General features: G+C 40.1%; 3 protein-coding genes across 5 annotated transcripts in view; 2 read left to right on the top strand and 1 right to left on the bottom strand.

Annotated features, from left to right (window-relative positions):
* LOC134664346 (histone-lysine N-methyltransferase 2C-like) overlaps window positions 1-20,105 on the bottom strand; it is a 77,862-nt gene extending 57,757 nt beyond the window's left edge. Inside the window, exons 1-26 of the mRNA XM_063520920.1 lie at window positions 19,928-20,105; window positions 19,684-19,774; window positions 19,332-19,545; window positions 18,439-18,579; window positions 17,747-18,022; window positions 17,109-17,253; window positions 16,242-16,367; window positions 15,641-15,755; window positions 14,655-14,774; window positions 13,981-14,165; window positions 13,347-13,537; window positions 12,677-12,810; window positions 12,032-12,129; window positions 11,344-11,596; window positions 9,877-10,037; window positions 9,213-9,456; window positions 8,559-8,718; window positions 7,604-7,857; window positions 6,407-6,505; window positions 5,643-5,876; window positions 4,100-4,234; window positions 3,461-3,636; window positions 2,451-2,673; window positions 1,586-1,743; window positions 1,031-1,158; window positions 237-361 (exon numbers count right to left, since the gene is read on the bottom strand). Coding sequence (XP_063376990.1) covers window positions 237-361; window positions 1,031-1,158; window positions 1,586-1,743; window positions 2,451-2,673; window positions 3,461-3,636; window positions 4,100-4,234; window positions 5,643-5,876; window positions 6,407-6,505; window positions 7,604-7,857; window positions 8,559-8,718; window positions 9,213-9,456; window positions 9,877-10,037; window positions 11,344-11,596; window positions 12,032-12,129; window positions 12,677-12,810; window positions 13,347-13,537; window positions 13,981-14,165; window positions 14,655-14,774; window positions 15,641-15,755; window positions 16,242-16,367; window positions 17,109-17,253; window positions 17,747-18,022; window positions 18,439-18,579; window positions 19,332-19,545; window positions 19,684-19,774 — 4,186 coding nt within the window. The 5' untranslated portion in view covers window positions 19,928-20,105. The remainder of the gene's footprint in view (window positions 1-236; window positions 362-1,030; window positions 1,159-1,585; window positions 1,744-2,450; window positions 2,674-3,460; window positions 3,637-4,099; window positions 4,235-5,642; window positions 5,877-6,406; window positions 6,506-7,603; window positions 7,858-8,558; window positions 8,719-9,212; window positions 9,457-9,876; window positions 10,038-11,343; window positions 11,597-12,031; window positions 12,130-12,676; window positions 12,811-13,346; window positions 13,538-13,980; window positions 14,166-14,654; window positions 14,775-15,640; window positions 15,756-16,241; window positions 16,368-17,108; window positions 17,254-17,746; window positions 18,023-18,438; window positions 18,580-19,331; window positions 19,546-19,683; window positions 19,775-19,927) is intronic.
* A 485-nt stretch (window positions 20,106-20,590) lies between these two features.
* Window positions 20,591-22,752, top strand: LOC134664341 (peroxiredoxin). The gene is made up of 4 exons (XM_063520914.1): window positions 20,591-20,857; window positions 21,340-21,457; window positions 21,716-22,121; window positions 22,221-22,752. The coding sequence occupies exons 1-4, from the start codon at window positions 20,695-20,697 to the stop codon at window positions 22,275-22,277; spliced, it is 744 nt and encodes a 247-aa protein (XP_063376984.1). The 5' UTR covers window positions 20,591-20,694; the 3' UTR covers window positions 22,278-22,752.
* A 914-nt stretch (window positions 22,753-23,666) lies between these two features.
* On the top strand, window positions 23,667-25,547 carry LOC134664342 (rhodanese domain-containing protein CG4456-like). Of its 3 annotated transcripts, none has more exons than XM_063520915.1 (4): window positions 23,667-23,843; window positions 24,099-24,287; window positions 24,689-24,851; window positions 25,388-25,547. In XM_063520915.1, the coding sequence occupies exons 1-4, from the start codon at window positions 23,759-23,761 to the stop codon at window positions 25,443-25,445; spliced, it is 495 nt and encodes a 164-aa protein (XP_063376985.1). In that variant the 5' UTR covers window positions 23,667-23,758; the 3' UTR covers window positions 25,446-25,547. The 3 variants fall into 3 exon arrangements, with proteins under 3 accessions (XP_063376985.1, XP_063376987.1, XP_063376986.1); XM_063520917.1 differs by having other exon boundaries at window positions 23,695-23,743; XM_063520916.1 differs by lacking the exon at window positions 23,667-23,843 and adding an exon at window positions 23,895-23,943.
* The last annotated feature ends 405 nt before the right edge of the window (window positions 25,548-25,952 follow it).

Below are 25,952 nucleotides of genomic sequence, written 5' to 3'. Positions count from 1 at the left end.
CTTGTTTCTTTGGTCACTAGAATATAAAAATGGTTACTTAGCGGACTTTAACCCTCATAGAACAGATTATTCGGATTCGCAATAATAATTGTACGTACAGTCAGCAGCACAAGTTGCTAAGGTGTTCAAAATTACCTTGACGCGTTCTCTTAACAATACAGTCGCGTCAAGATCATTTTGAACACCTCGCCCGCTTAGCAACTATCGCTAACTGTAGTGCTGAGTATAGTACTCACTCTCGTCGGCGCGCATCTTCTCGGCGGAGCGCTGGTTGTAGGAGGGCGTGGGCGCGGCGGGCTGCTCGCCGCCCCACGCGCCGCCGCCGCACTCCGAGAACAGGGGGCTCAGCGCGCTGTTGCTGCTGTACACAGAACGACACGTTACAACTCTGCTAAAGTAGGTAAGCTAACACTAAAAACATCGGCACATGACTCAACCACAGAATAAGTGACTGAAATAGCATGACACGTTCGTATGTTTCCGAGAATATACTTTGGGTAAGGATTATTTACACAATTTTCTCGATTCGGAAGAAATATATTCGTTTCCGAGAAAATACGATGGGAAAGAATTTTTCATCTCTCCTGTTCGGAAAGTTTACTTTCATAAGCTGATAACCGGGTGGAAAATTGCATTTCCCACCCTAGGGTGGAAAGTAACTTTTTTTTTAATTTTTACTTCGAGCAACGGCTAACAGCAATATATGCCGTATTATAAGCTCTCATATCAGCTTCCGCATGACTGAAATTGGCGCCGTTTACATTTTCAAGTGATTCCAGTGACTTATAGTTATGTGGTTTATCTAAATATCTGTTAATAATTTGTTCTAAAGAATTATACTTACCAATAATAAACCTACATTTCTCGTGTTTAACTTTCCTCATAGTGGAAATGAAAAGTAGAGTGTTTAACTCGGGTAAAAGTAACCATCTCACCCTCGAACTAAAATATCTCAGGTGAAATGGTTCACTTTCCAACCTTGGTTAACAATCTACTAATTCACTACACTTTAAATATCTTTTGTGTTTACCTGCTCCCGCCGAAATCGGTGTGGTAAGGCGAGGCGTATTCCATCGGGCTTTGCAACTGCTGCCGCTGCTGCGAGTACGGCGTGCCAGACATGGAGTTCACGTATGATACAGATGATTCTTGAGATTCCTGGCCACATGGAGTCGAATTAATACTTTTTTTCAGATATTACTATTTTATACAATTTTATATGTCTATGCAATGAGCCTTTTCTAACTCGATCCTTGATAATCAGGAATAATAATACTGAGATGTTATTAAAAATGGTGAGTAATTTTTTACAAGTCATAAAAGGAAGAGCCGAATATGTAGTCAGGGTAGTTAATTTCTGATTTTAGCTGTTAGACAGGTTGGGTAAAGAGAAAGAGCTCCATTCAGAGGAGTTGATAAACTTTTCAGTAGAAAGTCAACGAAGTAGAAATCATAAATTTCACTAATTTGAAACGGTGTCTAATGTTGATTTGGATCAGCTTTATACTCCTCGCTGCATACTATGCCTTGCTGTAACACTCGCTTCGCCAACATGTGTAATAGTTAATAGTTAAAACTATTATACCTGTGAATCGTCGGTCAGCACGCCTTTGAATATCTCATCGACATCGTTGCTGTCCATATCGGGGAGAGTGTCTCGCACCATGGCGTCCAGATTGACGCCCAATAGCGACAGGTCATCTTTCGGCGATATCGTCGACGCTTGGGACGATCCGCCAGTTTCTGTGGAAATTTTAACTCTGCCGTAAATAGTTACTGATAAAGTTGGCGTGTAAGCGAAAAAAAAAACCGGCCAAGTGCGAGTCGGACTCGCGCACGAAGGGTTCCGTACCATTACGCAAAAACATCACGTTTGTTGTATAGGAGCCACTCTTAAATATTTATTTTGTTCTGTTTTTAGTATTACAAATACATACATCATCTACAACATCAACATCATCTGTGAAAATTTCAAGTCTAGCTACGGAGCCCATAAAGTAACAATTATACTGAAATTCTAGAGTTATAAACACATCCTGCTGCATAATGTTGCTGCAGCATTTCGTTCGTACAAATTACGTTAAGTTACGTTCTCCTGGGTCACTTTTAAAACAATAGTTGAATGTCATTAACATTCACGAGACATGTTCCTGGCCGAACGGATTGTCATAAATCATATATTTATTTGTAAACATAGGTTTTTATAGATATAATTGTACACTTAAAGAGTACAGATAACAACAATTTCCAAATAACATGAGTCAGTGATCTCAGTTAAGCCAGAAGGCATCTAAAAGAATCCCATAGTTTCAGACTTAGTGCTGTTAAGTCTCTTCAGTGTCTTCAGCATCTTCCGTGACTTGAGTCATGATTTTGGCGCTATCGGGTGACGGGATTAACAATATTGAAATGGTTAGCAACCACTGATATAAAATAATCCCATTACTTACCGCTGCTGATAGTTTCAGTCTTAGTACTGTGTACAGTGGGTATCTCGGAAGGCACAGATGGCTCGCTCTCGGCGGGCTGCGGGCCGAGAATCGCGTTTTTCAGTGCTGTTGAGTCCTCTGTATGCTTCACACCGTCTTCCGTGGCTTCAGTCTTGATTTTGGAGTTATCTGGGTCGTCTTTCTCCACTTTGGGCTTTAGGGTGTTCAGGAGCTCTACTTCCTCCTGTAAATGTGATCAAGTGTTAATGGATTTCCATTTTGAATTAATTCTATTTACTGTAATTCCATTCAGTCCTAAATCAAAGACACGCTCCTATTCATAATGTATTGAAAGACCTTATTGAAAACCTACGTTTTAAATACCATGTCTATATAGCGGGTTGTACTATTTTTGGTGCAATTAAACGCATTAGCACGATAATCCTACTTAATAACGGTATAACTTGTGTATGTAATTTACAGAATTAAAGAATGATAGTATAAGAGCTCTTGTATTACATTATTACTAAGTCTGTGATAGCCCTTGTAGGCATGCATGGCTTTATTAGTAGTTCTTTCACTTCTAATTTGATCTTGTATCAGTACAAGCGCATGCACCACCTAAACAAATCTCCATATTGAAATTGTCTCTGACTGATGAATTTACAATTGACTTTTGTTTACATAGTTAGCAAATTCCATAGAATGACATTTTAGTTAGGTCTAATTCGTCAGAACTCGCGCGCCGCGTGGCTCCTATATCTTCAGTACTTTATTATACTCTGTATCTTTAGGTACTAAAATAAAAGTAAACAAATAATGTGTAAATTCTCGGGTAGTTTTAACATTTATTAATTAACCAACCAAATACAATACCACCTGGATCTGTCAACGGCCTGACTTAAACCTACATTATTAAATTTGATCATGTAATGTTTTCATCTACCCTCAACTGGTTTAAGAAGCCATTTGAAGGTGGATTTTGTTTACTCTTTTTTAAATACCTAAAGATACAGACTATAGGTACTCACGGAGTTGAGGGTGATGATGTAGGAGCTGTCGTTCTCGTTGAAGGTGGTGAGCGCCGCGAGCACCTCCTCGTCGTCGCTGTCGCTGTTGTCGGGCTCCAGACGGAAGTCGCGCAGCTCCCGGTAGCCCTCGGGCGTCCCGGGCCGCGCTAGGCCGCCGGGGCTGGACGACGGGTTGCCTGCAAATGGTAATCATAGATAACTTGTGACCCGATTCAATTCAATTGGGCAGATATTACTGCATCCAGTTTTTGCCATGCGGCATATGTTACCTATCTTTTTATAAGGTATATAATGGACGCACATATCACATTAAAAGCCGCGTAGATCATACAAGTACGCTTGCATGAAGTATCTTTTTTGCTAAGAGATGAGAGCTTGAATAGACTAGAGGCGTGTTTTACTAAGTAGTTACGTATTACGACAAAGTACTATAACAATCTGGGTCTTTTAATGACAAATATACAACGCTCCTGAATAAGTAAACATCTAATCTCGAATTAAACATAACAAATGCCACATAATTTATAGCGTCCTTTCTAGAAGCTTTTGACAGTAGAAAGTGCTTCTTGACACATACGTACTATCCGACAAGACATATTTCATTAAAGTATGTATAATATAAAACAAGAAATAACATACCAGTAGAACTGACAGCCGGCTTGGCAGGTTCCAACAGTTCTTTTCCGAAAAACGCTTCTTGCATGTAAGACGGGAACTGTTCCATCAGTTTGGAGCGCGGTTTGCGACGTGGCTTGCGCTTGTTGCCTGGCGATTCTGTCGTAAAATACAGATAAGGTTATGTTGTTCCAGTATTTACCACTAAATTAAATTAAATAAGCCTTTAATCCATATAAGATGTGAATACAGATTCTATATTTAGTTTGTGAGATGTACATTGTATATGTTATAGAATGTCTCTTAGTGTGGTGTGCCCGTCGGCATAGGCCTCTTCCAACTCTCACCAGTGCTATCTATATACATGTATACTTGTATTAGTAGTAAATACTTCAAGTACTCGTAATATTGCTATAAAATCTGCATGAACAGGGGTTTCCAAAGTTTTTGACCAGGCCATGACGGCTAGGCCGGCGAAGCCAAAGAAGTTCCGCGGGCCAGAAGTACGAACTCGCGGCCGGATATGACCTGTAGTTGGGTAGTAGTTAAGAGACCATTGTGCCAAAAGGTCCATTGATTAAACAAATACATACATACATACATCACTGGCTCAGTGACCCAAAGAGGATCTTGGCCTCTGACACAAGAGAGCGCCATTCTGCCCTATTCTGCGCCACTTCACGCCAGTTGGGTATTCCGAGGGCGGACAGGTCTTTTTGGGCTTCGTCACTCCAGCGGTATCTGGGACGCCCAGACGGCCGTTTTCCGCTCGGGTGCCCCACATACGCTCTTCTCACAGCACGATCCTCTCCCATCCTCTCCAGGTGACCAAGCCAGCGGAGTCGTGTTGCTTTGATCTCGCCAATTATATTAGGCATCGCAACCAGCTCCTCTAGCTCCCTATTTTTTCTACGCCTCCAAGTTCCATCCTCCTCTCTGATAGGCCCCAAAATCTTCCGCCAGATTTTCCTCTCCGCCACTAAGAGCTTGCTCTCTTCTTTCTGAGTCAGCGTCCAAGCTTCACACCCATACATCAAAATTGGTCTGATTAAACAAATATCAGAAACAAATTACTACAATGTGAAAACATTGCACACTGTTCTGATTTTTCTGAACGGATTCCCACTTGATTGTCCTAGATAATATAATAGATGTTTGCAACAGTAAACAAACATGTTACTTTTCTATGTTTAAGCCGACTCAATAAAAAAATTCCCATAATTTAAAAAGCAAGTTGCAAGTAAAAAAAACTTTACGAAATATCGTTATCAATTTTGTTATTTATTTTCTTTTCCTAAACTATTACAATCATTAAAATCTAGGAGTAGCAGCCAAAAGGGCATAACTTGGGTCGATCAACTGGACGCCGTCCTGTTGGTCATCCTAAATACTGTTAGGCAGATAGAGTGGAGGCAGATCTCCGTGAGCTCGGCGTCGGCGAAAGCTGGCGGGATACCGCTCTGGACCGATCAAAGTGGCTTGCTCCTGTGTTGGAGGCCAAGACTCATTTTGGGTCATCGCGCCAACCAAGTAAGTAAAATCTATGAATACATTGAGTAATAGTTACCTCCAGACGCCTGCGTCCCATCACCATCCTTCTCATCATCAGCCTGCGCCTTAGTGTTCTGTCTCTGTCGCACCACGAACCCTCCAATACCCAGCTTGTTCAGGTTCCTCTGTCTCTTTCTCCGTAGTACAGTGAGCCCGGATTCAGTGGTGTAAACGGTGAAGCCTTCGGGCGGGGGGCCTTCGTTTACTACGTTCCAGAGTATGCCCTCTTTGAGGTTCGCGTTTGATATACCTGTGGAGAATGTGCTAGTGAAATTGTGTGGCAAAATAATATTGGTATACGAGAAATAAATCCATACTAATTATTGATATGATTTAACTTCAAATAAGTTTGAAATTATTTTAGCATTCATACAAAAAAAGCAGATAAAGTTTACACATAAGGTATTTAGATTGTACCATGCCAGACAATTCTGCAAAATGAAACCCTGATACACTATATCAATATCATGGTTCCAATAATGTAAACATGGTGCATACTGTGTAAGGTTGGCGCAAACTCTACTTTTGATGCCCCCTCCACACTCGTGCGCAAATCGCGGCACGACGCCGCGAACGCGAGTGTGGAGCGGGCTTGACAATTGAAACTATTCCGAATAAAAATAGGTAAATTTTGAATCAGAAATAAGTAAACTTTACACTTAGCAACTTAAGGTTGGATTACAGCATCAAAAGTCTACAAGAGCATTAATGAAGTCATGTTGCAATAAGGTTTACTTATCAAATGCAACGTAAGGTTGAATATCGTATGAGCAAACATACCAGGTTCCTCCTTAACTTCAGCCGTGCTGTCTGGCTTGGAGTCGTCTGGCATCTCGACGTCTGCGTTCTGAACCACTGTTTCAATAGATGCCATTATTTCTACACCAATCCACAATGCCAGCGTGGACACACAAAAATGCAAGTTAGATGTTTTATATAGTGAGATTATGTTATCTAAACCTTCGTTTTATATCCCAGTATCTGATAGTTTAGTACTAAAACATGATTTGCCAATCGAACTGTAATTTTAATATTTGGGGTGTAAAAACCAGGTTTAGATAGAACTTTGGTCACAATGTATGGGAAGAAGTACCATTTCTGTACAACGTGACGCTGTGCGCAGTTTCACGTGACATTTGTAAACTTTATGGACATGATATATCCTCCTAAGGTCCAGCCATACAAATGAAAAATGCAAAATTTTCCACAGAAATTTGAACCTACAATGCAGGTAATAGAGTTCATTTTGCGTTGTTCAAAAACTGGACGAAACAAAGCAAAAGCAACTCTGTTCCAATCGAATATGATTAAAATTCCATTGAACTGAATAAGTACTATAGGTAGGAGCTTGGGCCTTAGGAGGTTAAAATGTAGAGGTGGAAGTCTTAGTTAGAGCATTTAATAACCGGAGTCACCTTTAAGAGCGAAAACCTTGCATAAAAACTTTTGTATGGACTGACGTTTATCTGACATGGCCATTTGTACGTTACGTATATGGAGTGTAGAAGTAAGCGGGGTCACTACCGACAAGGCTAAAAGACCGTCAAAAATTGGTTCGCGATGCACAGTGGCGCCGCGGCGCGGCCTATTTAATGTTTTTGAGGGACACTTTTTAATACATGAAGATTGTTTTCCTCATCTCTACCTTCCATAGTTACGTACAAATAGCCATACATTTGACGTGTCCTCCGCAAAAATCGGCAGCCTGTTTGGTACAGAAAATGACAGACAAGGCGTTCTCCAGTCACTAAATGCTCTAAGGCGGACGTCGATGGAGAAGTGTTACCGCCGCAGGTACAAAAGGCAGTATTCAAACAAGCTTTAGGCCCACTTGCAACATCCCACTAACCCTGGGTTACGCGGTTAAACCGTTGCCCTAGTGTCAAATTGTACTGGTAACCATGGTAACACCAAGTTTAACCGGTTAACCCCGGATTAATGGTATGGTGCAAGTGGGCCTTAGAGTCACAAACTGACCTTGGTCCTTCTCGGTGGTCTCGTTCTTGAAGCGCCTCTTGCGGCGGGTGTGCGTGATGCCCATCTCGGCCTCGAGCTGCTTCATGTGGTGCGCGCCGCGCTGGCTGAGGCACACGTCGTCCACGTAGTACTCGCCGCCGAGCCCTAGCGCGGCCGCGGTGGGGGGAGGCGCGCGCGGCGCGGCCGGCGCCTCCGCGGCGCGCGCCAGGTGCGGCGGCGCCGTGTCGCGCCCGCGGCACACCACGCAGTTGTAGCTGGGGGGGGGACACGATTAACCTTTTCGTCGCCGTATCTAACACAAAACTGTCACTCGGACGCCACGTCACCGATGTGTCAAAACTGAAATTGAACTTTATGCATATGTCGGTCTGTGGTCTGTGACCGATTAATCGGTCTTTGGCGTTGAACCTGCGGTGCGGATATATTGGACATTGGCCTCCAAAAGGTTAATGGCGAGCTCTGATGTTGACCGACCAGCGGCGAAACCGCGGGAGCGACCGCGGTGCTATTGCTCCGACGCCAATTGACAGAATGAATGATGTTACTCGGCAATTAACTATGAAACTTTCCATACAATAAAATTTAACAAACTCTTTTACAGGTGGCAGGCGATTTGGTTCAACCGACCCTTTCCGTTCCGTGATTCAAATGAAAACAACAGAATGACATTGATGCTTCAACTGCCAGGAAAGAGCACAACATGAGAAACTGAAACGAAAAACAATTCTTGCAAGAGTCTTCGGACCCGACATCGTTTCCGATCGCAAGGCATCCGGCGGTCAAAATTACGATTACATTACGATCAAAATGATTCGCGTAAATATATTGTTTTAAAGCTAGCAGAGGCTTCGCCAAACGCCACCCCCCATGGGGTCGCGAGCCATAGTCTAAAGAACACTGAGCTAGTTGAAGAATATGTAATTGTAACCTTAAGTTACTGTAGAATTTCACTTACCCAGCTCTACAACAAGTTTCGGCGTCCGCCTCACTCCTTATCGAGTCGCAGCAAGCGTGCAACCATCGCATGCACTTTTCGCACTGGATTATTAGTTCTCCGTCCGAATACGGCTCCGAACATACGCAGCACATCACTAGCGACGCGCACGGCCCGCATTCTGAACACAAAATAGTAAATTTAATAAATAACAAGACTTCTATCTTGAGCACTCACGGGACACATTCATACTTGTTAGTAAGAGATGATCTATGCTGCGATATGGGATTGATTTAGGCAATTTTTGTACATAGTTAGCAGCAGTTTAGTAGCAATCAGATGTAAGTTTGTTTTACAAAGCAAGTCGATAAGTTGATCTTCTTCTTCGTCGTTCCCTCATGAGTGAGGATCGTGACCAACAACTAGTTATGTCCCTCCATTTTTCGCGAACAAGGGCTATGTGGGCTGCCCTCTGCATGGAACCACGTGCTTGTTTTATGGAATTCGACCATCTTCTCTCTCCTCTAGCGCACTTGCCTTCAACTTGCCCCAGTATGATGTCACGTTCGACGCTGTGGCTGATAAGTTGATAACTTGATTCAAATGTGTGAATAGATTTATGGGCACCATTTTATATTTTGACCTATTTAGACACTTATTGTTAGTAGTCTTTACCTGTGTAGTTCTCGCACCAAGCCGTGGTCTCTCTGGTCCCGCAAGTGAGACACCTCCTGCAGCGCTCGCACCGCCACGCTCCCCTCGGAACCTCGGCCAGCTGCGGCCTGGCGCAGTAAGTATGCCACGCAGTGTCGCAGTCGTCGCACAGCACGAGTAGCCCGTCGTCGCCGCGGTTGCCGCAGCCCTCGCAGACCGTGCAGTCGATGCAGCGCCAGCCCATTGTTACTATTACTTGAGATACCTGCGAAATGGATTGTGTTAACAACGTTTGGAACAAGCAAGTAGCCAAGTTTTAGCCACGTGAATTAGTGGCTAATCTGCTAAGTATCCTAAGGAAATCATACGGGTAAAAACTACAGTGATAACAAACGACGACAAAGTCGCGTCAGTGACGTCTTTGGCGGTCAAACGGTTAATATGTCAAGTTTACATACATACATATAATCACGCCTATTTCCCGGAGGGGTAGGCAGAGACCACTGATTTCCACTTGCTACGATCCTGACATACCCCTTTCGCTTCCTTCACATTCATAACATTCCTCATACACGCTCGCCGGTTTAGGGTGCTCTTGACCTGGCCTTTCTTCAGGAGTCAAGTCAAGGATTCAGGTTCAGGGTTCAGGGTTGTCAAGTTTATATAATACATAATAATAACCTACCTTAATATTAACACAATACGGATGAGAAGTCTGCCCGCACTGCGAGCAGGCGATAAGGCACCCTTCGGAGTCTGTGCCCACGGCACCGCACATAACGCACAAGTCTTGTGTCAGCACGAACTTGTCTTTACTCGAACAAAGCACCAGCTTGTTCTCTACGCCTGAAACAAACACATTTTATGTAAAAATACAGAAATATACATAAACGAAAAATATGGTTCTTAAATTTTATCACTTGAAAACAAATAATCACAAAAAAAACTCAAAATTCGCTACCATTGTACGCGCGCTGCACATCCTACTATTGGCCTGATGACAGTAACAAAGAACCATGGAAATAATGGTTTCAAAGAAACGTATATGTTAATATGATTCTAAAATATGGCCCAATCTCAGTATAAACTGAAGGATTATTAATATATTCAATAAAATAAAAGTGCGAAATTCTCCACTCGGCCATTTTGAATGAAACTCCAATCAGAGGCGACGTAAGAGTTGACGTCATCAATGCATGACATATTTCTTAGAGCAACATAGACAACCTCATTGACTGTAATCCATTACGTACTCGCTAAAGAGTTTGGAGGTTCAAAAAAAATATTGTTTCGCCACTAAACATTTATTACGTCCAAAAAATATTATTACACGATATAAAGTAAATATTTTTTGATATTATATAAATAAAATGCTAAATAATACGATATTTCCCCAAAAAACTTTTTTAATTATTTGGCTGAATGGAACTATCATTGCCATGTTGGTTGTCGTAACTAGAAAAAATTAAAAATTAAAAAGTAAATCCGGCGCTCGGTGATTTTCACTCAAAATTTACATGTATCTAAATAATTCATCTTAAATTGCAACCGTGTGAGAGTCTTTGTATAAAATGACTTATTGTGAACAATTTTTGTAATGTATTTATCATCCCTAAATTAATATATGGTGCTGAATTAACAATATCATTCGGATTCAAGGGAAATTCGTAACTGTAAGTATGTAAGCAATGTCTACCACCATAATTTATGACGTCACAAATGGCGTGCGAGGCGTTTTCGCGCGAGGTTTAAACTGGCTATAATAAAATGCAATTATTTATGTTAAATCTTATGAGTATAGCTGAAATATTGTGTTTTTCGGAACCAATACAAGTGTACCGACAATATTAAAAGGGATTTCAAAATTTGTCATCAGGCCAATTCCTGCTACGAAACGCGCACTAACATTGAACCAGGGGTCTAACCAAGTGTTAATATGTAGTTTGTCAAACGCCAATTGAAAAGAAAAAAAAATTGGGTGACAAATGTGAACGAAAAATGCCGTAATTTCCTTATTATATTGTTTAATGGGTGATTTGCGTTTTCGATACACAATTGTCATCTTGGCGATTAAGCGAGTTTCCTTTAGGTTTCATACTCTTCCGCTCAAACCAAAATTTAACACCCTCTCACTACTAAGAGACAATCTTACCAGGATCATCCTCCGTCGTCTTATTGTCCGGGGCCTGGGGCCTCTGCAGCCCCAACCCAGGCACTCCAAACACCCCCCGCATCTTGGGTTTTGTGCCCCTCTTGCGACCGAAGTCTAGCACCGATCTCGCGCGCTTCTGGAAGCCCAGTTTGGCGGGGTGCATCCCGCCTTTGAATTTGTAGCCGCCCATCTTCTTTTTAGCGACTTTTGAGGAGACAGTGTACGGCTTGCCCTTGCCGAGGCCGACGTCCGGCTGAAAGGAATTACAGGTTAGTGCATGAACCTATAACATACGAGGTGATATTCATAAAATTTTACGGGTCTGATTTAGTTATATGTTTTATCCCTTTCTTACAAATACATAAGTCAAAATGGCAGATAAAGGCAAACGATTTATAGCTAATTCAGAGCAGTAACTAGGTCATATTGATTCCAATAACGTCGACTCGCTGAATTCAACGAACCAGCTGACTTATTCGCGTTTCATTGTGGTTCGAAATATAATAACCTAAATATTCATTTCTTACGATTATGCAGACATTACAAGATATTAATTACAAAAATTACTACTAAGAAAAATAAATACCTATGTTTAACAATGATTTACGATCAATAAATACAAATACAAAGCTAGCTAAAATACCAGCTAATTATTTCAATATATTTCCATCAAATTTGAACTAGATACCTTAGGTTCAATAGCGAGAGGGTCCTGTTCCTGCTGCGAATTCTCGTCACCGAACGATGAGTCCTGGGACGTAGAGGCCGTGTTGTCATCCTCGAATGCTGAAACAATCGTCACAACAACCTACATTACAAATTTAAACTGTGTAACCCCTTGAGCCCCCTCTGCAGGGCTTGCATGGAGGCAGAGGAGACAGCCGCCCACGTCATTCTCGAATGCCCAGGGGTGGCAGAATACCGGGCACGACACCTCGGCTCACCGAGGTCTCTCCCAGAAGTCATCGGCAACGTCAAGGGTCTGCTAGGCTTCCCGGTAGAGTTGGGTTGGCAAGAATAGTGCCGCCAACCCACCACGCAAAATAGGCGCATTAATGAGACGTCGAGTTGCGGAAACCAAGCCCGCGAGAACCTATAACCTAACCTATAACCCTTTAAACGCGACGTCTATCGTGCGCGGCGCTGCATCATGGACCTTGTCGGGATGTACTTATACTACAGGACCAACCCTGGACTAGCCAAAATGTATGAAACAGCCAAATTATTTTTCGTGAATTCGGGGTTGGTCCCAAACTAAAAGTTGCTCAGTATAATTTCAAAACCTCCCTGGCAACGGGAATGCACTTATTTTTTGGCCACCCTGTATACTTACAGCCGAGTTTCGAGCCGGTAATCTGCATTTGTGTCTTGCAGATGGGACAGTTGTACTCGTACTGCGGGTTCTGCTCTTTCTTCAGCTTGTACAGCTGCGGCTCGGCCTCCGGATCGCACATGCCGTGGACGTATCTAGAATAAGTATACGCAGTTTTAGTTATTGCTGCTAACAATGCTTCGAGCGGCATTGACTTTATATATAAATTGGTGTGGTTGGTGATTAATGTTTGATTGGGATAAAATAAACAAACTATCAGAACATTACTTTAGGTAAACTTCGTAACACTTGCCGAATTCGAGTATTTAAAAGTAAAGGGCTGATTTAGACGGCGCGCGAACTCGCATGCGATTTTAGTTACATTGCGGACTGTTGGTTACGTCCAATTCAACATTTGATTTGGACGATAAAGACCGATCAAAACCCGCAATGTTATAAAACTCGCATGCGAGTTTTCGCATCGTCTAAATGGGCCCTTAGGAGTGCCAGTCTATGGAAGTATTTAAGGAGATCGGCCGAAGAACGACAATTAATTCACGTTCACATAGCAGCGGCATGCAGCGGCCAACATTGGTCCAAGACCAACATTTAGAGCTGTTCCTGAAGGAACTGCGCCTTAAGTGTTTGTCAGATTTGGAGTTATTCTATCTTCATATATAGAAGAGCGTACCTCTTGCACGTAATACACCGGATCATGTCTCGGTAGGCGGCGGCGCGGTAGGCGCGGCGGCACAGCGGGCAGCAGCTGCCCTTGTTGCGCTGCTGGTAGCACGAGTCGCACACCGTGTAGTGCGCGTGCCAGCGCGACGACGGGCCCGCGCCGGGCGACCGCGCGCCGCAGTCCGAGCAGATGCGGCAGCACTGGAACACGATAGGGGTTAAGCTCTGGTTTCCTAGGATAGCGGTGCCGTCATATAGCCGTAATATAAATACTACTACACCCATATATAGCCCTATTATTTTGTATGGAGACGGCCGCTATATGACGGCACCGCAATCCTAAGAAAACAGCTTTATAGGGTGGAAGTGACGATTATTATTTGTATATAAAAGTCAACATCCTAACGATAAAACGTTCGTGCGCCATCAGCCGATAGTAAATTCCTTGGACATTAAGCTCACACAACGCATATGCGCACATAAACGCTGTCACGCTCATACATCGAAGCGACGTGAGAATTCGCATCAATGTGATAACCGCGTAATGTAATTATCCCCATGACTTAGGAATGATAATGATGATAATGATGATAATTGATAAAACAAGGTGCATGGTTTGATATAGTGAACAATAGGACGCTCACCATACACTTCCAGCCGTATTTAGGCACGGTCGCCATGCGAGGCCGCAGGCACATGGCGTGGTACATCTTGTCGCAGTGCTCGCACGTTACCGCGCGGGAGTCTGAGGCGGGGACGCCGGTCGCGCTTTCTCCGCGGCAGACTTGGCACACTCGGCATGAGCGGCACGACCAACCCGCGCGTACTCCTGCAAGACAACGTTTACGTTAGTTATACGTTTTTTGCGCCTAATATGTTTGGTATATGCGTCGGATAGGACCAAATGTCGGGAAAGTGGGGAGGCCTTTGCCCAGCAGTGGGACACTCCTATAGGCTAAGGGGCTATTCATAAATTACGTCATTTCAAATTAGGGGGGGGGGGGAGTCTGGACATCGGATGATGGTAGCATGATTCTTGGATGACAAAAATTGATAACGTAATTTATGGACAGCCCCTAATAAAAAACTGTGTATTTATACAATTTTTATACCGGAAATATCTTATGTAGGGTCAAATCTTGGAAGTTGGATTTGAAATATATCCTGATGTTTGATTGGGCTCAAATAAGGTATTCTTATGGAAGGTGACAATGCAGACACTACAATAAGCTGCTCTGATGGAGGCCAAAACTAGTGATAGAAACTAGTTGATAAAACAATGCAACCTCATAAATTTGGGTAATAATAGTCGAAATACCTGGTAACTGTGCGAGGCCGACGCAGGTCCCGTGATAATGCGCGCCGCAAGTGACGCATGTCATGAGGTTGAATATATCGCCGATGGCTCGGCACGTCCGGCAGTCAATGTCAGCTGTACCTGGTAAAGAACACCACTGTTAAACACAGCTTTCATTGCTAGTCTAACCTGCACGGATAGCGCGTATTTTTATCTTTTGTCGTGTCACGCGTCACTTTCGCACTTACGCATATTTGATAGAAAGTGACAGGCATGGTGACAGCCGATAAAGAAGCGTGATTGTATACCATGACAAACGTTGTCTCTCTACCTGACACTGTTTGCATAGTCTGTACATAATGTATAATTATTTTCCATCGTACCTATTATCACGGAAACTTACGAACTTGTCTTGCTATTTCAATCAGCCTCTGTAAAAACCGGGCAAGTGCGAGTCGGACTCGCGCACGAAGGGTTCCGTACCATAATGCAAAAAAAAACAAAAAAAAGCAAAAAAAAAAACGGTCACCCATCCAAGTACTGACCACTCCCGACGTTGCTTGACTTTGGTCAAAAATCACGTTTGTTGTATGGGAGCCCCATTTAAATCTTTATTTTATTGTTTTTAGTATTTGTTGTTATAGCGGCAACAGAAATACATCATCTGTGAAAATTTCAACTGTCTAGCTATCACGGTTCGTGAGATACAGCCTGGTGACAGACGGACGGACGGACAGCGAAGTCTTAGTAATAGGGTCCCGTTTTACCCTTTGGGTACGGAACCCTGAAAAAGTACTGACATTGACTGAACTAGCATGAAAAATACGAACGTTTCCGAGAAAATACGATGGAAAACAATTATGCTCTACATCTGTAATGTAATGTCCATTAATTGACAAGTCTAAAATAAAAATACAAGCAAGTTGTGCCTTAATATTTCTAATATAGTAATATGCTTAAATATAATTCTGAAGTAGTAGGAAATGTTAATGAGTGTGAACACTTACAAATAAGTGCCACTTGATACAAGTGGTCCTTGCAAAACGAAGACTTGGTCTGGAAGTCCATGAAACCTCCGGAAGCGAGAACACAGGGCAGATGAAAGTATTTACTGCAACTCATCTGGAAAAAATGTATACTGTAATACATTGCTTCGATAAAAATGTTATATATAGGCGCCCTCGCAAGCTACGTCCACACTAGCGTCTTTTGAGAATCGGCGCCTATCGGCGGCGAGTAGCAGCCATAGAATTGACGGTCAGACATGGCGGTCGTCAGATAGACGTGGCGATCAAAGGGTAATAGTAAAAAGGGAAATATGTATGTCGGCGGCCGATCGTAAGATCAGGCAGATCGTAATGTTCCTGTGTAATGTTTTGACCATAGTCACATTAATCCAAGATATAGGTAGGATAGGTTCGTTAGGTTGCTTCAGATGCCCGAAGGGCAAACTGCCCAGAAATAGGAGCCCGGCGTAGCGGGGCTCCGTCGGCTCAGGGAACCGAGTCAAAGATTTTCACGTTTCACGAGATGCCTAGGAATTTCACGATATGCCTGATCTTACGATCGGCCGCCGACATGTACATTGTTTATGGAGTAGGTCCTTACCTTACAAGGGATGCTCGCACCATGTCTAGCGCAAAAGGCACATTTTCGCGTCAACGCGGTCGTCACAATGCCCCGCACCCGGGACTCTTCTAGTTGTTCCTTATCCTCCTCTGCTGAAGCAGCCACCTGGTTACAAATAATTGATATTTCAATTTCGCAGAAAAATAAATTACACATATGGGAAAAGGCAGTACAATAGAAGATACAAGTAGTCTGGATCTGGACCAGTTGTTTAAGGGAAAGTGTTATATGCGCTTTAAATTGTGTAAAGGTGCAGGTCGAATCACAAGAGCTGGCATGAATGGAACGAATGAGTGAATGAAAATATCTATGTGTGTATCACATTACACATTACAGATGTACTGCATCATTATTTTCCATCATATTGAAAATGGAAAGGTACGAACGTGTCTTGCTATTTCAGACAGTCTCGGTACAAAAAGTACAGAGGTTGACTGACGTAGCATGTCAAATACGAAAACAATTATGCACTACATATGTATGTAACCAATAACCTCTAGCCGCCCAGAGACCTATAAAAAGATCTCCTGTTCCATTCTAATTTGAACATTGTGTTGACAAAATCAAAATTTCATTTTGCTTGGCAAGGTTTGACGTATGGGCGGATAGAGGATAAAACTTTCGCGGCTCTCGCGCGTGAGTTGAGTTGCCAACACGCGACAAGCCCTCAAGTCGCGCCGAATTGTCTCTTCTCGCGCCTGTCACTGTAAGTTATGCTAGAGGTGCTGACTGTATACCGATATAGGTGTCACTCATACAATGAAAGTTTCGTTCATTCCATCTGTGCCAGCTTTGGTGAATAAACACAATTCATACACAATTACTTAAACGAGAGTAAATTCTGACCTGATCATGGAAGGGCGGGCTGAACTCAAGGCAGCAGCGGTGCACGTAGAAGGCCCCAGAGCTGACCACAGCAGGGAGCTCAACGGACTCCACGTGTCCGATGATTGACAATTCGTCTATGTGCTCTAGGTTGTGTAAAGGTGTTCTGAAAGGAAGTGAAGAATTAGTATTGTATTGTAGCCCGGGCAATTTTTCACAACTCGACAACTAGCACATATTGGTGGGGGGTAGACAAGTCCTGATAGCCCAACTCCTAAAGGAATCCTATCAAACCTTTGATGTTGAGTAGGACCTCAAGGAGATCTCTCGGAAGAATTAGTAGACAGCCGCAGGTTGAAAGATAGGTAATGTTTTGTTTTAGTGACTTATCTACCTCTGTCCATCTGTTAACCTTGTGATAACAACATGGTGCATATAAATCTCATTTTTTCAAGAAAATGATGAAAGGAGGCAACTATTTGCAGACAAATTTTTCTCATTCAAACTTCTAAATAATTTATTTTGTACTTCATCATCCATCATAAAATGCAAGGGATCTAACGAAAATTGCCTGACATTTTTGTCCGAATTATGTGTAAGTCCTGTTGCTAGCTTTTCAAAAAAAATATTTATCCATATACTCAATTAAATAAACTTACTTGCACTTATTAAATGCTTTCTGCCTCCTACTCAGCGGCAACGCCAAGGGATGTTGATTAGGGTCCACAAGCTCGGGGGGAGGGGAGGCCAGACCGGGGGTGACGGGGGTGGTTGGGGTACTAATCGGGGTAGGATTGGGAGTGGTCCCCCCACTAGGCACTGTTGGTGTGGTGCTGCCGTCTCCATCGCCGATGTTGCAGAGGAATTGACGCATCTCGCCTTGGCCTAGCTGACTGCGCTCGGTCAAGTTGCAAAGAGCGCAAGCTTTGCCTGGCCTGAAAATAATCTAGTTTTTAGCTTTCAAGTCCTTAGTTTATAGTTTAATAATCCTTGTCTTTTAAAAGATTTTACAAAACAACATGATTTTGATTAATCTCGCACAGCCTTTGATCTTACTGTGAGACTGTTATTGTTGGTTGATCTGTGTAAAATTATGCTGTAATATTTATTTTCATTTTGTTTAACTTGCTAAATTTTTGCTTTCTTGATATGGGAGACCTATTTATAGGCCTCTGGGCGACTAGATGATAATCTTGCCCTAAATTTTATGAACATATCTTAGGTTTTTTTTAGGATTTCATACCTCAAAAGGAAATAAACGGTCACTTGTGTCCGTCTGTCTATCACAGTAAATGTGCTCCGTAACTACTAGACAGATTAGGTTGAAATTTGGTAAGGAGGATTTCCTTACCATTTCTCAGGCATAAAAGGTGGTTCTTCAGGAGCAGGCATGGTGAAGTCGTCCTCATCCATCATGTCATCAAGGGCGTCATCTCGGCTGCCTCGGTGTCTTTTAGCCCCACGGACTGAGCCAGCACCACCGCCTCGGTACCTAATTATATACCTTGATTTATATATGCAGTTTGGGGTTACATAAAAAATTCCATTATTGTATAAGCAGTATTATAGATTATAACTCACTTAAATGGGACTTAATCATATAAATTGAATTGAAAATGACCTCCCAACATTTCAAGGATATGTCCCCAGGGTTTCAAAGAACGTCAAATCAAAATCAGGCAATAAATATGGCATTTTCATCAGAACATAGAGTCTGTTTGGAAAGATAAGAGTCATAGAATGTATTGGGCCTCAATATTCCAGGACTCTTCTCTTGCCGCACAGACTCTAACAACTTTGAATTAATTTAACTACTCAGTTTTGAAATTTCAATATACAGGGTCATTTTTGGACCGTTAGCTATATTGTGCGAGGTGATTAGGTAGGCCATACTGAACAACTTTTTCTATGGGACCAACTCTGAAATACTCTGACTCTGACCTAGATATTCTAGCTTCTTATACAGCTAGATATAAAACAGCTTAGTATATAAAGATCACATACATAGGTAGTAGATAAGTGCACTCTCCTACTAGCTGGGATTATTCATGTCTGCATCGGGACTCTGTTCTCATTATTCTCATTTCTCATTAACTTAAAAATTATACCTGCAGGTCCTTGGAGCCCTTGTCTATATAATTTATTTTAACTTACTTGTATATAAATTAATTATCTAATATTTGTTATTCTAATACAATTAATTCTGAAATTAATGAAAAGTTTATCAGTAATTTGCATGGTTACCTTCTAACAATCTTGCCCTCTCTCGCCAGTTTGGCGCCTTCCTTCCTCGGCCTGCCGGGCCCGCGGCGGCCCGAGGTAAAGAAGGGCCGCGCATACGGCTGGTGGTGGAAGAACGCGGGCGCCGCCGCTGCACCCCCGTGCGGCGACGCGGGCTCCTCGCCGCGCGGCGACGACGCGCAAGAGGTTGGCGTCGACGCCGGACCCGCGTAGAAGTCTAACAACCAACGACGTCATATTAAAAACTGATATACTAGAGTATTATTACGATAGTATATGTAGAAGATAAAACTGTAGCAAGAGGTTGAGAAAGGATAGATAATGACTCTATGACTATGGGGCTTACAGGACTCACCAGAACTCGGGGGCGCTCCTTCTCCATCATCCTCGGAACCTTCGTCCCCTAACAAATCCACATCCAAAACACCTTCATCCGGCACATCCATCTAAAAAACGTAATTAACCACTTAATTCACAATATAACACTTCAAATGCGCCTTCGACGGCTTCCAACATTATTTACAACTTGCTTCGATGTATCAATCAACCACCGCCATAGTGAACGACAAGTGGATCGCGAAGTAAACTTCCGAACTTACCGCGAACTGTCGCGATGGACTGTTATTTAGTTACTGTTATGATAAAACAAACATATAGGGTGGAGAACACATTTTCAATTATAATTTACATTAATACAAATACATAATAACTGAAAAATAGCAATACGACTTTCGCAAGCTAGGTAGCGAGCGAACGAACGAAACGAATGAAAATTATTAGGGAGAATGAATGAGCTAACGACGTAAACGAATGGAAAGATGCGACGCTTCAGTTCGAAACCTACAAATGTAAAAACTTTTTCTGCTGGACGAATTTTTTTTAATCATGATGAAATTATTATTATTGTACATAAAATATTTTAATTAATATAATTTTTTTCAATTTGTATTATTGTTTTAAAATAATAATAATGTAAAATATGTTCCGCTAGTGATGTCCCACCAAAACTCGATACTGCCCATTCATTCATTAAATCGATTACTATTTTTTTTACTCGTAATATCAAATATATCTTTTAATAATTTAAAGTTCTTACATTCGTTTACATATATTTTTAAAGTGAATAAAAATCTAACCTTTATATATGTCATCATTTCAATAACTTACGAATAATACATGAAATAAGCAAAGGTTTTGTTTATCTATACTATATTTTTCAATCCTATTTCACTACACTATCATATAAAATCATAACGTGTATAGTATGTGTAGGTAGGTGTGCGTAAAGAAAAGAGTACGTGTCCGATATCGGATAGGACTTTGTTGCATTTTTTGTTTATAAATATTGATACTTAATTAATTTACCATGAAGTATTACTTAACGACACTGTTTATAGTTGTAAGTTTAACAATCCGTAGCGAATCATCGCTATTCGAAAGTGATTCGTGTTATTCCTTCGGAAGCGGTAATGTTTTTCCCGGCGGTGCCAGGAAAATAGATCATAAATTACAAGTTACAAAAGCCGTAAGTAAGTATATAACTGACGAGCCCTATCTTTTAACTTGTTATACAGTACATATTAAATTATGCTAAATAATACATATTTGTAATTGTAAGTATTGTAACCATCCGCTGATAACATTTAACCTAAGCTTGAAATTAGCTCCAAGTCCAATCACTTTTGATAAGGTGCCATGACAAATTATAGTTGTATGAATAATAAAAAAGTCGATCTTTGTTTTTAGGACATGATTTATAAATCATATATATATATATATATATATATATATATATATATATATATATATATATATATATATATATATATTTTTTTTAATTGAATTATATTATAGCATAATATCAGTTTCCATATTTTTTTTCAGTGCATTTAAATGTAAATTTGATTAATAAAAACAAAAAAAAAAAGAAATGAACAAATATGATAAAACTTTAAAACCTACAGATAAAAACCTGTTTCCATATATTAATAAGCTACTTTTACTATTACAGTTTCAAAACCAGCACCCGAGTGGGAGGCGACGGCAGTCGTCAATGGAGAATTTACACAGCTATCTTTGTCGAGTTTCAAAGGAAAATACCTCGTCTTCTTCTTCTACCCCCTAGACTTGTAAGTGGTAAACAAGTTACAAACTTATTTATCAGTTTATCACAGAACTAGACTTGCACATACCTACCAGAATTTACTAAAACACATTAACACTCCACCTCTCTTTGATCAGTTGTGTAAAAAATATAAACAATTTGGAATCAACAGTAATCTGTGATTTTTACAACAATGAAGTTGGTTATGTTCCAAGTCCAAAAAAATATTAAATGTAGTTTATATAAAATGATTTCATCTTTTTGCTTTTTGTATTTGTTTCAGCACTTTCGTTTGTCCCACGGAAATATTGGCGTTTTCTGAACGGATCGATGAGTTCAAGAAAATCAATACCGAAGTTGTGGCTTGTTCAGTCGACTCTCATTTCACTCATTTGGCATGGATTAATACTCCCAGAAAAGAGGGTGGTCTAGGAAAAATCAACATTCCTCTACTTAGCGATCTCAGCCATTCCATTGCTAAAGATTATGGTGTATATTTAGAAGATCTCGGCCATACTTTGAGAGGCCTGTTCATCATTGATGACAAAGGCATTTTGAGGCAGATTACTATGAACGATTTACCAGTAGGCCGATCTGTTGATGAGACCTTAAGATTGGTTCAAGCATTCCAGTATACAGACAACCATGGCGAAGTATGTCCAGCTGGGTGGAAACCAGGACAAGACACGGTAAATCTATGTGTACCTATACATCCAAAATCTTAAAAGTAAAAAATAATTTTTATTATTTAGAATGGAATAAGCTTACAACATTTCCTTTTTTTTCAGATCATTCCTAACCCAGACGAGAAGAAAAAGTATTTCGAAAAGGTGGCAAAAAATTAAAAACTTCCGTTGCTATGTAGCTTACTGACAACCACGTTAATAAATAGCGTGGTATATTTTTATACTTATCTTACTGTAAATTAATTAATTACTTAATCGGTTTCTGATAAGAAAGATAGCAATAGCCTTTCGGGCAAATAAAGCTAAAAACTACGATATAATCACAATTCGATTTAACCATAGGTGGACATATCTGTTCGTCCTTTTATTAATACGTGAAATACTCATAAAATAGAATATTTTAATGTAGCAAAAAATGACAAGTTAATTTAAATGAAAATATTAATTTTAAAACGATTTACTTTAAATTATCTTTTCCATGTCATCTGATTAACTAATATTGCATGTTTCTGTTTAGAGACTATCCCCAAAATATAACTATCGATAATTCTGTAGAGCGGTTACTATGATATGTATAGGCTCCTGGAATGTAAAGTTTTTCCTTCCACTTTTATCATCACTTTTTAAATTTACGGTAAGACTGATAATGTTTACAATAAATTTATTTTAATAACGTTGCTGTCTTTTTCTGTAATATTATTTGAAAAGAAGATATGAGTCAATCTAAGTTAACTCTGTAACAACTTTTACGTGACAAAGTGTGGCGTGCCACAATAAAAATTACCTACAAAAAAACGGTATACTTACCGTACATATATTATAAATCTGACGTTAATGGTGATTTGTAAACTTTGTCATTTACCAAGTCTGTACAGAGTTAGCTTGATCGGAACTATTAAAAACATGAAATGATATTCCGTAAAAATGAATTTTTGCTCTAATAAACTGTACGTAATTAGATTCAATAATAACCAAATTTTTTTTGTCCTTACCTACTCTAACAAGTAATTGTTATACAGTTCATAATGATATCGTTTTCATTCAGTACGAAAAGTTATAGAATAAATAGAGTTAGACCAAGAAAAATCTGCAGCGATTTTGATAGCACACACAGTACGAGTGTTATTTTAAACATCAAACTTCTGTGAAATTATAACGAATAAAATAACGCTTGCACTGCGTATCCTATCAAAATCGTTGCAGAATTCTCTTGGTCTAACTTTTTTTTCTATACACACGTAGTAAAAAAGAAGTCAACAAATAAATCAATCGATTAATCGATATTAATTAAATTCACGGATTGCAACACTAGTGAACAAAACCCGGAAAAATTGATTGACACTGACAATTTCAAAAAGTTTTCAACTTTCATTTCATATTTCATCTCGTTCAGTTCAGTGTTCAGTACGTGTGAATGGCTTAATGTTATTATTTATTTGTTGATTTTTTTAGTTTGTTTAACACGCTTTGATATCATTAATTTATCACTTTCGTCAAAGTTTATCGGTAAAGAAGTTACTAGTAGTTTTCACTTATTTATTCCATTAACAATACGCATTTTGTTTCTGTGATTTTGTTCCAGTTTTAATTCTGGTTTTTGTGGTGGTGGTTTCGAACACGTATATGTTTGTATTTTCATAATGATATCTCTTCGTGCCGTATCTATTGCAAGAAGCATGACCCGATCCGCATTGTGTTCGTCTGCATGCACCCAACAATACATAAGTACAATGCTTGTTTATTTTTGCACATTTTATTTATGATGTGAAGACTATCCGGGGGCTTATATAAATGCCCTTAACCGCTAGTAATAAACGCTTAGTAGGTATATTATTTGTGACCCCATTTATTCAGAAAAACAGCAGTTACGGGTTATAGCCCCCAATACATGTTTATCAGTTTATAAATTATTCATGAACTTGATAATCAACAAGTGCCTTTAGTGTCATTAGCATTCTTAATGATTACCAAACTTTGCAGTCAAGTCTCCAAGCCAGCAGAAAAGAGGATTTTCATTAAATTCTATAAATATGGTCGACCCAAGGAGAGTTGTGAGTTTCGATGATATATCCAAGTACACACAGCAATCGGACAAGGTGATCATTGACGTCCGTAATCCTGATGAGGTCGCCAGTACTGGAAAAATACCTTCGAGCATCAATATTCCATGTAAGACATATTTATTACAAATCAATTATTAAAATAAATTCAATGTAAAGAATAGTTTATAAACAACTTGATAATTGCTGAAGTGAAGAAGTTAGTTATAGTAGTATGGTTATTATAAAATTAACACCTTTGCTGCAGTAAATAGTGTAACTCATAAAACATAAACATATTAATGTAGTATGAAGTTAACCTTACATTTATGATAAATTTGATTCAATATTTTTAGTAGTGCTCTTTATCCTGTATTTTAAATAAAATAAAGCAGTAATAGTAGAAATAAGGTCTATTTTTATTTATATATTTATTTTATTAAAAAAATACAACTTATAAATTGACATATATATTCTTATCTATTTTTTTAATGTAGTTGCATGTAGTAATTATATTTTCATTTGTTTCAGTGGGCAATGTCGAGCCTGCATTAAAATCGATGTCAGATGAGCAGTTCAGACAGCATTATCAACGTAATAAGCCGCAGCCTTCTAGTGAATTAATATTCTACTGTAAATCCGGCAGACGGGCATGTCAAGCTCTAGACAAAGCACTCCAGCTTGGCTATTCAAAGTAAGTGATAGCTAGACTTAATCCTGGGCGGACACATATTGCGCCCGGAGAGTTAGTCTCTCGAGATCAAAGAAAGATCCTACCACTGTTTGAAGTTGCAGGTTTGGATCAAGAGTTGTAGTAGGTGGCGATCACAAAAGATCAGGGATGGTTGCAGTGATACATAGGCTTTGGAGCTGGAAAAAGTCTAACTATCCAACCTGTACTCTACACAATTATTAGGATAATATCCGGATCTCGACAGTTCCACCTTGATTGAAAAAATATCTTCAGAGACAGTGTAATGTTTTTTATTATCAGATCTGATGATGTAGGTAGACCAATTGAGTTGCTTAACTTCAAATTGGGTAAATCCATCTGTCAGATTTAGTATTAAGAAAAGGTTAGATATTTGCTGAGAGGGTCAAATATGCGTTCACTGGGTCAAATGCATTTATACAATTTGTGGGTGTAATGGGAACTCTATAATGAAACAATTCAACCTTATTTGCTCTACAAAAAATATTTTAGTTTTCTAATCTATTTTCCTTTTGCAGTTCAAAAACTTATGTTGGAAGCTGGGATGAGTGGTCAAGCAAATCAGGACAAAAATGAGTGATAAATCAGTGATAAATTGCTAAGTCTATGTTTTGAATAATCACTTTAAAAAATTATGTCACTTCCGTAAATATACTTTGTGCAATTTTACTCTATAAATATTATATTCTCTAGCTATTTCCTTTCCATTTAATCTATTATTACAGTTCCCTAAGTAAATAATGCCAATGGGACCTTTATTATTATTACCCTTCCAGCTTGGAAAAAAAGAGTAGAAATTAAATAGTGGTAACACTGTAGTGTCGTCCCTTTCAAACCAATATATATAAGAAAACGGGACGACACTACAGTGTTGCCACTTTTTAATTTCTACTCGGGACCCTATTACTAAAACTTTGCTGTCCGTCCGTCCGTCCGTCCGTCCGTCTGTCACCAGGCTGTATCTCACGAACCGTAATAGCTAGACAGTTGAAATTTTCACAGATGATGTATTTCTGTTGCCGCTATAACAAAAAATACTAAAAACAGAATAAAATAAAGATTTGAATGGGGCTCCCATACAAC

The sequence above is a fragment of the Cydia fagiglandana genome, chromosome 5 (genome assembly GCF_963556715.1).
Source record: "Cydia fagiglandana chromosome 5, ilCydFagi1.1, whole genome shotgun sequence".
NCBI classification, from domain to species: domain Eukaryota; kingdom Metazoa; phylum Arthropoda; class Insecta; order Lepidoptera; family Tortricidae; genus Cydia; species Cydia fagiglandana.
Note: the sequence above shows the minus strand (reverse complement) of the source record. Positions and strands in the feature narration are given on the sequence as shown.